The following is a 13,280-nucleotide window of genomic DNA, read 5'->3' as shown; positions in this document are numbered from 1 at the left end:
CAATATGTTCTTGTGTGAGTTTTGTTGTACCGGTTTATACTTGTGTTTGCTTCAAACAACCTTGCTAGCTAAAGCCTTGTACTGAGAGGGAATGCTTCTCGTGCATCCAAAACCTTGAGCCAAAACTTATGCCATTTGTGTCCACCATAACTACCTACTATGTGGTATTTTTCTGCCATTCCAAAGTAAATTTCTTGCATGCAACCTTTAAAAAATTCATTCCTTGTATTTGCAATACATAGCTCATGGGAAAGTAGCCTAAAAAACTATTGTAGTAAAGAATATGTCGCTTATGTATCTTAGTTCTTATAAGTTGCTTGTTGAGCGGTAACCATGTTATTTGGGGACGCCATCAACCTGTCACACCTTTGTTGAATATCATGTGAGTTGCTATGCATGTTCATCTTGTCTGAAGTAGGGGAGATTTGCCATGAGTTAAATGGTTTGAGTATGCATATTGTTAGAGAAGAACATTGGGCCGCCAACCAAAGCCATGTATCATGGTGGAAGTTTCAGCTTGGACATTAATCCTCAAATCTCTTATGAGAATATTATCTGTTGTTCAATGCTTAAAGCATAAAAGAGGAGTCCATTATCTGTTTTCTATGTTGTCCCGGTATGGATGTCCTCAAGTTGAGAACTATCAAAATTGAGAGATCAAATGCGATCTATCTCCTTGGACCTTTGTACAGGTGGCATAGAGGTACCCCTTTGTGACACTTGGTTGAAACATATGTAATGCAATGATAATCCATGGAAATCCGAGCTAATTAGGACAAGGAGCGGGCACTATTAGTATTCGATGCATGAGGCTTGCAACTTATAGGAGGTTTTATGCATAACACATATGAATTATTACTACCATTGACACAATTGTTTCCATGTTTTCAAAATAAAAATCTCTAGCACATGAGTAATCCCTGCTTCCCTCTGCGAAGGGCCTTTCTTTTACTTTATGTTGAGTCAGTTTACCTACTTCTTTCCATCTTAGAAGCAAACACTTGCGTCAACTGTGTGCATTGATTCTTACATGCTTGCTTATTGCACTCATCATATTACTTTGTGTTGACAATTATCCATGAGATATACATGTTGAAAGTTGAAAGCAATAGCTGAACCTTAAATCTTTCTTTGTGTTGCTTCAAAACCTCTTATTAAGTATCTATTGCTTTATGAGTTAACTCTTATGCAAGACTTTTTGATGCTTGTCTTGAAATTACTATTCATGAAAAGTTTTTGCTATATGATTCAGTTGTTTAGTCATTATCTATTTGTTAACAAACTATAGACCATTGCTTTGAATCACTTCATTCATCTCATATGCTTTACAATAGTATCGATCAAGATTATGATGGTAGAATGTCACTTCAGAAATTATCCTTTTTATTGTTTACCTACTCGAGGGCGAGTAGGAACTAAGCTTGGGGATGCTTGATACGTCTCAAATGTATCTATAGTTTCTTATGTTCCATGCTAGTTTTATGACAATACTCACATGTTTTACATACACTTTATATCATTTTGATACATTTTCCGGTACTAACCTATTAACAAGATGCCGAAGCGCCAGTTCCTATTTTCTGCTGTTTTTGGTTTCAGAAATCCTACATAGGAAATATTCTCGGAATTGGACGAAACAAAAGCCCACGGTCTTATTTTCCACGGAGTCTTCCAGAACACCGAAGAGGAGAAGAAGAGGGGCCACGAGGCGGCCACACCATAGGGGGGCGCGGCCCCACCCTGGCCGCGCCGCCATATGGGGTGGGCCCCTTGGGCGTCCCCCGACTCTGCCCCTTCGGCTATATAATCCTTCCGTCGCGAAAACCCTAGTACCGAGAGCCACGATACGAGAAAAGTTCCAGAGACGCTGCCGCCGTCAACCCCATCTCGGGGGTTCTGAAGATCTCCTCCGGCACCCTGCCGGAGAGGGGAATCATCACCGGAGGGCTCTACATCACCATGCCCGCCTCCGGACTGATGCGTGAGTACGTAGTTCATCCTTGGACTATGGGTCCATAGCAGTAGCTAGATGGTTGTCTTCTCCTCTTGTGCTATCATGTTTAGATCTTGTGAGCTGCCTATCATGATCAAGATCATCTATTTGTAATGCTACATGTTGTGTTTGTTGGGATCCGATGAATATGGAATACTATGTCAAGTTGATTATTGATCTATAATATATGTGTTGTTTATGATCTTGCATGCTCTCCGTTGCTAGTAGAGGCTTTGGCCAAGTTGATACTTGTAACTCCAAGAGGGAGTATTTATGCTAGATAGTGGGTTCATGTCTCCATTGAATCTGGGATAGTGACAGAAAGTTCTAAGGTTGTGGATGTGCTGTTGCCACTAGGGATAAAACATCAATTCTTTGTCTAAGGATATTTGTATTGTTTACATTACGCACAGTACTTAATGCAATTGTCTGTTGCTTGCAACTTAATACTGGAAGGGGTGCGGATGCTAACCCGAAGGTGGACTTTTTAGTCATAGATGCATGCTAGATGGCGGTCTATGTTCTTTGTCGTAATGCCCTAAGTAAATATCATAGTAGTCATCATGATATGTATGTGCATTGTTATGCCATCTCTATTTGTCAATTGCCCAACTGTAATTTGTTCACCCGACATGTTATTTATCTTATTGGAGAGACAACACTAGTGAACTATGGACCCCGGTCCATTCTTTTACATCTGAAATACAACCTACTGCAATCATTGTTCTATGTTGTTCTTTTCAAGAAAACATCATTCTCCACACCATATGTTTAATCCATTGTTTTCAGCAAGCCGGTGAGATTGACAACCTCACTGTTAAGTTGGGGCAAAGTATTTTGATTGTGTTGTGCAGGTTCCACGTTGGCGCCGGAATCCCTGGTGTTGCGCCGCACTACACTCCTTCACCAACAACCTTCACGTGGCCTTCATCTCCTACTGGTTCGATAGCCTTGGTTTCTTACTGAGGGAAAACTCGCTGCTATGCGCATCATACCTTCCTCTTGGGGTTCCCAACGGACGTGTGCTTTACCGTCACAAGGAGCTTCTTCCTGGCGCCGTTGCAAGACCCGTCACGCGCAAGCAGAGCTCACCCTAAAGTGAGCCAACAAAAACACATGCCATCAACAGAACTCCCCATCGCACGCAGCGCCACTAGCGGCCGACCATAGCCAGGCGTCGACCACCGCTGTTCACAACCCAACAAGAAGCACCCAGGTAACTCAACGAGGCAACATGGCAAGCCTTGCCGAATATTGCCAAGAAAATAGCCAATGCCATTCAAAGCTTCCGCGCCTCCCCACACCACCAACGGAGAGCCGCAGGCTGTGAGCTCCAAGGCGGTGTCTTCAAGAAGAGCACGACACAAGAGCGCCGCCTCGACCCGATCAGTGGATCTTAGGTTTTCGCCTGAAGGATGCAGGAGCATCGACAGAGGCATAACGGCGCATTCAGCAAGAGAACGACGTTCGCAGACGCCGACACCGCGGCCTAGATTGGCGAGAGTTTCGCCTTAGCAATGACCTCTCCACCTCCTACATAGCGAACGGGCCACCGCAAAGACAACACTCGTGCCACTGCCACCGCACGCAGCTCGATGAATACCACGCCGTCCTCACGACCGTGGCACCGGCTAACAGCTGAGCCACTGGCACGCGCACACACCAGAAAGATCCCACCTTCCAAGGCTGCCGCCCAGGAGTCCAAACTCCACGTGCTACTAGACTGACACGAAGACCAAGCACAACCACCACCGCTGGATTACCAAACCCTGTCCAAGAAGAAGTCCACTCCGGCCATTGCACCTGTGTCACCACGCACAACCACGCGAGATGCACCCCCCATGGCTGCTGGCGGCGATACATCGAAAGAGGGGGACCTACGTCATGCCCATTTTTTAAACCATGCAAACACACCTGCATGTATGGCTTCTAAAGAAGATTGACAAGTCTGGCCTTTCGCTGTAGATGGTTGTGGCATTCGTGGACGAATACGGGTAAACATTGGGCATGACTCCCTCTACCCATTGATGACCAGGTGCGAGATCTTTTTGAAGCATCAATTACCATCAAGCTCGGCAATGGGGCTGCGACGTAGTTTTGGACTAGCCCTTGGAGTCCACAAGGAAAATTCAGCACCACATTCCCAGATAAACAGTGTACACTTCGAAAAATCACAGTGAAGGCGGCCATGGAAACTAACGTGTGGATGAGACACTTCAAAGTTGATCTCACCACATACACGCTTGAGCAATTCACCAACCTTTGGTCATTGCCTCTTGACGTTCGGCTAAACGCTGACACCGACATAGTTTGGGAGGCTTTCATTTCCCCTCCACCCCCTCCCTCTCATTCCTCCCCTTGAGAGTCCCCTCTGCCTCCCCGGCTCTTCGCTCCCCCAACTCCGGCGGCTATGCCGGCCGAAATAGGCGGGATAGAGATGGCCAGCCTCCCCCTTTCCTGTATATCCATAGTTGGCTTGGTAAGTCTAGGTTTAGGTTGGATCTAGGTCTAGATTTGGTTTTTACCCACATGGAGTATGGCAAAATGACCTGGGGGATTTATCTGCCGGTGAGTTCGAGCTGCTCCTAGTGGTGGTTCAAGGTGGTGTGGCTGCTTACGGAGCTCCAATGGAAGGAGCCCAAGGTGCGTGTATGCACTGCATAAACATCCCTCTCCCAATAAAGCTCGAGTTGCTAGGGAGATCTAGGGTCAGCGTCCATGGTTCTGGTCCAATTCTTCTTGCTCGTCGCGGTGGCGAGAAAAGGCATGGTTTGTAGGACTCTGGTTGCTAGGCATTGGACTTGTGGCAGGGGAGGAGCTATGCTTCTTTGGGGAGAGTCATCACGGTGGCGCTCTCGCTATCGTTCTTTGGAGCCGAATGGCGGCCGCTCCCACCTTGCGCGTTGGCTATGGTGTGCTCCGGCCAGTGCCTAATGGACACCAACCTCCAGGCTTTCAAGCCGCATCGGAGGCCCTCTAGCGAACACGTTGTTGGCTCCCGCCTCTCTGCAACAATTTGTCAAGTCCCCGGTGGCAGAGGTTGGCAGCTTCGAGCTCATTGGTGGTGGTCATGGATCTGGACCTGATTGCTTTTGTGTTGTTCTTCTCAAGGTCCTTTGTGCAAATTGTAGGGGCTTGTCTTTAGTTTCCACCTTTTGAGGGCCATTTATGTAAAATGTATTGCGACCAATGTTCTGAATGGATAGCTCTCACCCCTTCGAGGCCGATCCCTTGTTCAAAAAAAAAGACATGCTAGTTTGGAGATGGACTGCAGACGGTACATACTCAGTGATAATCCACAATGTTTGTAAACACTCTCCAATATAGTGAAATATTGTTGCCGGTGCCGATTGTTTCCCCCCCTTATGCTGGAGGGGTTTTCCACATTAAAATATTATTGCCACTGTCTTGGGAGGCTACCCGTAGGAAGGCATGACCTAGGAGTCTCCTCCTACTCCAAACAACGTGGAATGCAAGTGGCAGAAATTAAGAAACTAGAAAGTCAGCTCTCGTGTATGATTTGGAGTAGCGACTTGATCGTAAATAATTTAAAGATGGTGAGCGAACCAAACAACCTGGAATGCAAGTGGCAGAAATTAAGAAACTAAAAAGTCAGCTGCCATACATGATTTGGAGTAGCAATTTGACCGTAAACAATTTAATTAAACGTGTTGAGCAAATCAGACAACCTGGAATGCAAGTGGAAATACTCTCTCCGTTTCTTGATATAAGGTGTATAGTTTACTTGCACGAATATTATCACGCGAGTTGAGAGGGATAATTTCGTTGCTGCTAGGCATTTGTACACCTGAAGAATGAAGATCAACGTGGGGCAGGTAGAGAGAAAATAGGAATATCATGGCGTACTCAGGCCCGCTAAAATCTTGGACGTTATTACTGCTTCCTTGCATGACTACCTACCAAATAAGAGTAGGTAAGTCTCTACAACTTAATCTTCCCGATCGGCGTCTCATTGCATTCTTCATGGACGTCACGTCACGTCTCCTTTTTCTTCTTCATGGACAGGGAGAGGCGATCAGGAGCTGGCATCTTACCCTTTTCCATGGGATGAGATCTCGATGTGCGCTGCAGAGAAAAATATTGGCGTTGGGGAGATCGTGATCTTTTTGGTTTATATCGGCAATCGGCCAGAATCGCGATAGACAGAGAATTAATAATTTTCTAATCTAAGGTATCGTGAGCGTGTCAAGTCTCCTAGTTCTATGGAGTACGCACATGCAGCCTGCCTGGTGTTCTTTCTTTTCCTCATCTTTGGTTGACGTGAGAGGCAGCTGGCCATGGCAAACAATCGACTCTCCTCAATCCTAGGGATTTTACCAGCTGTGTAACATGTGGAGTCCGTGTAAGCTACATAATTAACTCACACATATGCATCGGTTGGTACCTAAACTATGTACTTCTTCCCATCAAAATTAACTCACTCCACTTTGTTTACATACAAATATATCTAAGTGTGTTTGTTGACTAGATATATCCATATCTAGATGAAGTAGAGTCAATTAATTTAGATTGGAGGGAATAGAAGAAAAATGGGAACCATATAGGAGAAAAAATAATGGGAAAATCCAGCACTTAGCGCTAGGCTAGGCTAGGCTCGGTTCGGTTTCTCGGTTTAATAGTAATAATTTCAGTTTTTTAGAAAAAATTACCGGTCGGTGTCCTATAATTTTGCTAACCGAGGATTCGGTGGACCGATGGTTTGGTTCGGTGCTTAGTTTCTAACCGAAACAACCGAGCAGAATGGAAACAAACAAAACAAGACTGCTATATGAACATGAGTTTTAATAAAAGGAAATAAGAAAAGGACTTGCTTCCGTCTTCAGCCATCCTAAAATAGTGTACCACCCAAGGCGAGGGGTAAGCGTCGTTAATAAGAAAAAATAGGATCCACGGGTAGTTCCTCAGAAGAGCGGTATGTATATTTACTAAAGACAGGTCAGAATCACCACCAGGTTTGATGGAAACAAGAAGATGCAGCTGGCTCGAAGGAAATTGGAGGGGTGCAATGTTAAGAAAGAGGAGCCAGCTGGCTGAATCACCACCGGAGGAGACTCGCTTCAATCGCTCACCTCAACGACTCATTTTGCTTTCTCTCCCTTCGTCATGTAACTTTGCAAGAGGGGAACCTTCACGTGCTAACATGCCAAGCATACTTGGATCAGATTATATGTTCTTCACAATTGAATACATATGGAAAGAGACATGTTAGAGCCATCCTTTCTGATGTCAAACAAATTTTCTAAGACACTTCATTCATCAAGTTGCCAGATCACGTAGTAAACTTTTTGTCAATGAATTGTTCTACTTTACATCAAAGTTCATAAAGCTATATATGAATTCTTACTTCTATATCTATAAAAAAAAGTCCAGCCGTAATGCGTAGGGTATCATCTAGTTTGTATTATTACAGATTCCACGGTGCAACTATTGTGACTGGCCTGGCTGCTCGTTTGTTGAGCTGGCCTGGCCGGTTCTCCCTTTTTTTTCCCTTTTAACATATTGCTTTTTTAGGTGCTGATTTACATTTAGGTCTCTAAACTCATCAAAATAACCAAAAAAATTTATAAAATCCTAGAACACTATCTGGGCATTATGAAGCACTATTTCAGTCCATCAAAGCACATGGTTATATATATTTTATGCATTTGTCCTAATAGATTATTAGCAAAATGGGATTTAGGAATTGATTTTATGCAAGGAATACAATTTAAACACTTTCAAAACTGAATCTTTGGCATGCCGATATGATGCAATGAATGAATTTGAAAATTCCTTAGGGATGTGACGGACTACACGGGATGTGACATTATGAGATCAGCGAACCTCTCTTATTGTGTCGAAATACAAACTCTGGCCAACTGGCTGATGGGCCGTGCCAACGCCCATTAATTCACTGTGACCCATGTCCTGGATACACTACTGGAGAATTGGCGTACGCCGACGGCCAGGCGATGTGCCGATGGCCAAATATCGGGGCCATCGGCACAGGAGCCTCGGGAGCGCGGCGATAAGGATGGTCGTCGGTGTTAAATTGGCCGTCGGTACAGGCTGGAGGTGCCGACGGCCAGCGTCGGCACAGTTCTGGCCGTCGGCACAGGACCAGTCTGGCCGTCGACACAACATTTTTTTTCCTTTTTTTTCACTACAGTTATGTGCCGACGGTTATACCGTCGGCATAGCTTTTTCTATTTCTCCATGCCAGTCTTCAAAAAAGCATAACTAAATCATTCTAATTGAGAAAAATAAGTATAATATATCAAATTTTGCAGAAAAACAAGATCTATCGTAGAAAAATATAAAAAATGGAATATTCGAAATAAGTAAATAAATCTTATTAGAAATGAGCTATAATGTTCGAGGTTTCATGGCTTTCACACACGCCAAAAATGAAAAAATGCTCGCTCATGGGTCGGATTAGAAATCCACGTCCAGGGTATTGCTTACCATCCTAGGGCTCACACACATGCCAAATATGTCCTCATTTCGGCAAACTATGCCATGCCGAGGCCGTTTTCCACCTCATTTTCCCTGAAATCCATAGAACTCCAGATGTAATAGCCCTTTTCGTGAAGGTTTTTCAAAATAATTGCCATATCCCAGTTTTGATAAAAGGAATAGCTACTATGACATATAAAATGATGCCACACGGCTCCGTGGGATTTTTTGACTTCGTTCAAATTGTCATCTGGCCAAAACAGGGCCCCCGGGACATGCGGTATAGCCGTACCGAGCGTGCGGGTGCACCCATTCGCGAACAAACTAAACGGACAAAGAATAACACATATAATGATTCGTCGTAGAACTAAAAACATTTTTTCCGAAATTTCTAGAGCGACGGATAGTTGACCCCTAATTCAAATCCAGTCAGTTTCCAGCGGATTCGGCAGGACACCGCCGAAAGCCGCATGGGTTCCCAAAAAGCTAACGCGTGCACATGCCATGTGATAGGTGGTGTGTAGGTGGTCTACTATCATCGTACGGAGGTTTCACGTTATACTAAAATGCGTCCCATGTAGCTGCTTCACAAATAAAAATCGTTTGGGCACGGTAAAAATGAAAAGATGGTCGCCTGTGGGTCCGATTAAAAATCCACGCCCGGGGTCTTGCTTCCCATCCTAGGGCCCATACACGTGCCAAATATGACCTCGTTTCGCAAACTATGCCGAGGCCATTTCCCACCTTATTTTCCCTAAAATCCATAAAACTCCGGACTTGATAGCCCTTTTCCTGAAGGGTTTTTCAAAATAATTGCCGTATCCCAGTTTTGACAAACGAAATAGTTACGATGACATATAAAATGACGTCGCGCGGCTCCATGGGATTTTTTTGACTTCGTTCAAATTGCCATCTGGCCAAAACAGGGCCCCCGGGACATGCGGTATCGCCGTACCGGGCGTGCGGGTGCACCCATTCGCGAAAAAACTAAACGGACAAAAATTAGCAGATATAATGATGCGTCGTAGAACTAAAACATTTTTTCCGGAATTTCTAGAGCGATGGATAGTTGACCCCTAGTTCAAATTCGGCCAGTTTCCAGCGGATTCGGCGGGACACCACCGGAAGCCGCATGGATTCCCAAAAATCTAACGCGTGCACATGTCATGTGATATGTGGTGTGTAGGTGGTCTACTATCATCGCACGGAGGTTTCACGTCATACTAAAATGCGCCCCGTGTAGCAGCTTCACAAATAAAAACCGTTTGGCCACGCTAAAAATGAAAAGATGGTCGCCCGTGGGTCGGATTAGAAATCCGCGTCCGGGATATTGCTTCCCATCCTAGGACCCACACACGTGCCAAATATGAACTCGTTTCGGCAAACTATGCCATGTCGAGACCGTTTCCCACCTCATTTCCGATAAAGTCAATCAGATTTAAACTAGAGGTACTTGATCTAATGCTCATGATTTTTGGGTAAATTAACTTTGTAGGTTCAAAATATGATATGGATGTCATATTTCTATTCCTCTCGTTTTCTGATCAGTTTAGACATATTATTTGCCAAATTCGCATTTACTGATATTAATTTATTCAATATTAAATAAAAAAATAAAAAATAAAATCATTTAATTTTTTATCAAATTCTATATTATTATAATATATATATTCATTTTTTTTACTTAAGTAATTATTTAGAATTCAAAAATATAGAGGTGTGGTATCACGGCCAAAGGGTTAATATGATTGATATGGTAGTATTAACAACAAGGTGTCATTTCTATCATGGAAGCTCATCCGAACAGAACCAAGAAGTTAAGCGTGCTGGGGCGGGAGTAGTGTGAGGATGTGTGACCAACTGGGAAGTTTGACTACAAGTGTAATTTGATCTAAGATTAGGTGTACTAAGTGTGATTGTGAAAGATAACAAGTAAAAAATAATAAGAAATTTTTTTTTTCTTTTCAAAAAACATAATTTGAATATTTTTCACAAAACAATTTGAAAATTTTGAAATACTATGCCAACGGTGAAACCGTGGGCACAAATCTCTGCCGACAGCCAGTCTGTGCCGACGGTGATTGGGCAGTCCCCGACCAAAACTATGCCAACGATGCTACCATAGCCATCCTTGTTTGAGGAGAGGTCGACCATCGGAGCAACATAGAATACGAGTAGGTTACCTAATTAAGCCCGCCGACCTCTGGGTATCCCATATCCCAGGAGCCCAATCCTAAAAAAAGATTAAAACAGGGTAATTCTTTCAGTATATAGGAGATTTTTACCACGATTTGGTGAAAGTAGTTTTTTTTGTTGTTTCCAAAAAGTCTCCGTTCTCTGAACAAGCAGTGCACATGCCATGCATGCTAGTATTGAAATCCAATAACCCAGCCTACGAAATCAGCTGTCAGATATGATTTGGAGCAGCGAGTTGACCTTAATAATCAATTTACACATGCATGGTGAGGGAATCAAACAACATGTAATGCAAGTAAGTGGCGACCCATCTAGTCTGATGTACGTAGTACATAAGTAGGTTCAGGATCATGCGCAAAATCAAGAAGAAGTGGAGCGACGAACAATTTCCCTGGGCAAACGCACTCTCCGCCTGCTGAACTCTGCCCCTACTCATCCATCCACATAATTCCTGAACAAGCAGTGCACATGCCATGCATGCTAATATTGAAATCCAATAACTCATCAGCCTATGAAATTAAGAAACTAGAAGGTCAGCTGTCAGATATGATTTGGAGTAGCGAGAGTTGACCTTAATCAATTTACACATGCATGGTGAGGAAATCAAACAACCTGTAATGCAAGTAAGTGGCGATCCATCTAGTCTGATGTACGTACGTAGTATATAAGTAGGTTCAGGATCATGCGCAAGATCATATCTGCTGAACTCTGCCCCTGATCCATCCACATAATTGGGAGCTAGCTTCGCCACCGGCCGGCTCCGCACAAGAAGAAGAAAATGGCGACGCTGGCGTACGAGGTGCGCCGGCGTGATCCGGAGCTCGTCGGCCCGGCTTCCGAGACACCCCGGGAGACGAAGAGCATGTCGGATCTGGACAGCATGGACGTTATGCGCAGCCAGGCGTCGACGGCCCTATTTTACCGTGGCGGAGAGGGAGAGGACGGAGCGGACCCGGCGGGCGTGATCCGACGCGCGCTGGGCGAGGCGCTGGTGCACTACTACCCGCTGGCCGGTCGGCTGAGGGAGATTGAGGGTCGGAAACTGGTGGTGGACTGCACCGGCGAGGGGGTGCTGTTCGTGGAGGCCGACGCCGACGTGAAGCTGGCAGATCTTGAGGCGGCGGGGCTCAGGCCGCCGTTCCCTTGCATGGACCAGCTGCTCTTCGACGTGGAGGGCACCAGCGGCATTCTTAACTGTCCATTGCTGCTCGTTCAGGTACTTCCTTCAATTCATATATATTACTTGTCATTATAATATATAGAAGTGTCTGGAACTAAAATGTACACAGTTAACTAATATGGATAGGAGGGAGTACTGTAATTCCAATCAACATAATTTGATTATTTGAAGCATGGATGCTTGGTCTAGGTCGTCTAACCCGTTGAGGAATCTTGGATCACCAGGTAACGCGTCTCCTGTGCGGTGGCTTCGTATTGGCGCTCAGATGCAACCACGCCATGTGCGATGCAATCGGCATCGCCCAGTTCATCAACGCCGTCAGCGAGCTCGCTCGCGGCCTCCCGACCATTACCGTCAAGCCCGTGTGGTGCCGCGAGCTGATCCTGACACGTGACCCGGTTGTGCCGCGGCCATCCGTTCCACACACCAAGCCCGACGTGCTCCCACCGCCCATGGTGGAGCGTTCCTTCACATTCCGCGCATCGGATGTGGTGACGATGAAGAAATCCCTCCCTTTACCCCTCTGTGACACCGCCACCTCCTTTGAAATCCTAGCCGCGTTCCTCTGGCGTGCTCGCACCACGGCGCTTGACGTCCCGCCGGGCGACATTGCTCCGCTGGTTATCGGAGTCAACTTCAGGGGCGACGCCAGGTTGAGCCTTCCCATCGGGTACTACGGCAATGCGGTCACAACGTCGACGGTACTAGCTGACGCTGCCGTGCTGCGCAGCGGCTCCCTGGGCGAGGTTGTGGCGCTGGTGCGGCAGGGAAAGGCCGCGGGGGCCACGGAATACTTTCGTTCCGTGGCCAACGGGACGGAGGTGCGCGGATCGCGCACCTTCAATCCGGCCAACTTGTTTGCGGTCTCTGACACCCGGAATATCGGGTTTCACCGCATGGACTTCGGGTGGGGCGAGCCGGTGTTCGCTGGCCCAATAACCACTTTCTTCCCCATGTGCTACTTCATCCGTGTTAAGGATCATGATGGGGAGGACACATTTGTTATGCCGCTCATGCTGCCGCAGCTGGCAATGGATCGATTCGCAGCTGAGGTGAAGAGGTCATTGCTTGAACATGCTAAGCACATGTAAATGTTTTGTTCGTTACTATCCTTTCGTTTGTTTTACTTTCACTTCCAGTCCTGCATGTTAAGGGTCGTGACTCTACTCGTCGATCGCAAAAAAGTATCCGCATGTAATTCCTCCGTTCACTAAATGTTCTAACATTTTGTATATCTATCTTTTTTGTTATGTATCAAGTCTACTGTTAATGTGCAGATTCACTCATTATGGGGTGTATCTAGTTTATTTTAAAATATCTATAACAGTCTTATAATTATAAATAGAGGGAGTAGAAAAAAATATGTAAGTAACCTAAATTTGTTTCGGTTACTACTTACTAATGTTGTGTGTCGTTGTTCTCCTCATAAGCCTATGGACGAAAATTAGGAATATA

General features: G+C 45.3%; 1 protein-coding gene across 1 annotated transcript; it reads left to right on the top strand.

Moving 5' to 3' along the window:
- The first annotated feature begins 11,338 nt into the window (after positions 1–11,338).
- On the top strand, positions 11,339–13,061 carry LOC127304575 (benzyl alcohol O-benzoyltransferase-like). Its single transcript, XM_051335219.2, has 2 exons — positions 11,339–11,861; positions 12,050–13,061. Exons 1-2 carry the CDS (start codon positions 11,424–11,426, stop codon positions 12,914–12,916), a joined length of 1,305 nt encoding a protein of 434 aa, XP_051191179.1. The 5' UTR covers positions 11,339–11,423; the 3' UTR covers positions 12,917–13,061.
- The last annotated feature ends 219 nt before the right edge of the window (positions 13,062–13,280 follow it).

This window comes from Lolium perenne, chromosome 5 (assembly GCF_019359855.2).
Source record: "Lolium perenne isolate Kyuss_39 chromosome 5, Kyuss_2.0, whole genome shotgun sequence".
Taxonomy (NCBI): Eukaryota; Viridiplantae; Streptophyta; class Magnoliopsida; order Poales; family Poaceae; genus Lolium; species Lolium perenne.
This window is presented reverse-complemented; position numbering and strand designations above follow the sequence as displayed.

Bases quoted from the DNA above. Each gene is read 5' to 3' on its own strand.
- LOC127304575 (XM_051335219.2), top strand. From the start codon at position 11,424: ATGGCGACGCTGGCGTACGAGGTGCGCCGGCGTGATCCGGAGCTCGTC. The intron at 11,862-12,049 runs GTACTTCCTTCA...TTGGATCACCAG, and splicing joins GTCCATTGCTGCTCGTTCAG to GTAACGCGTCTCCTGTGCGG.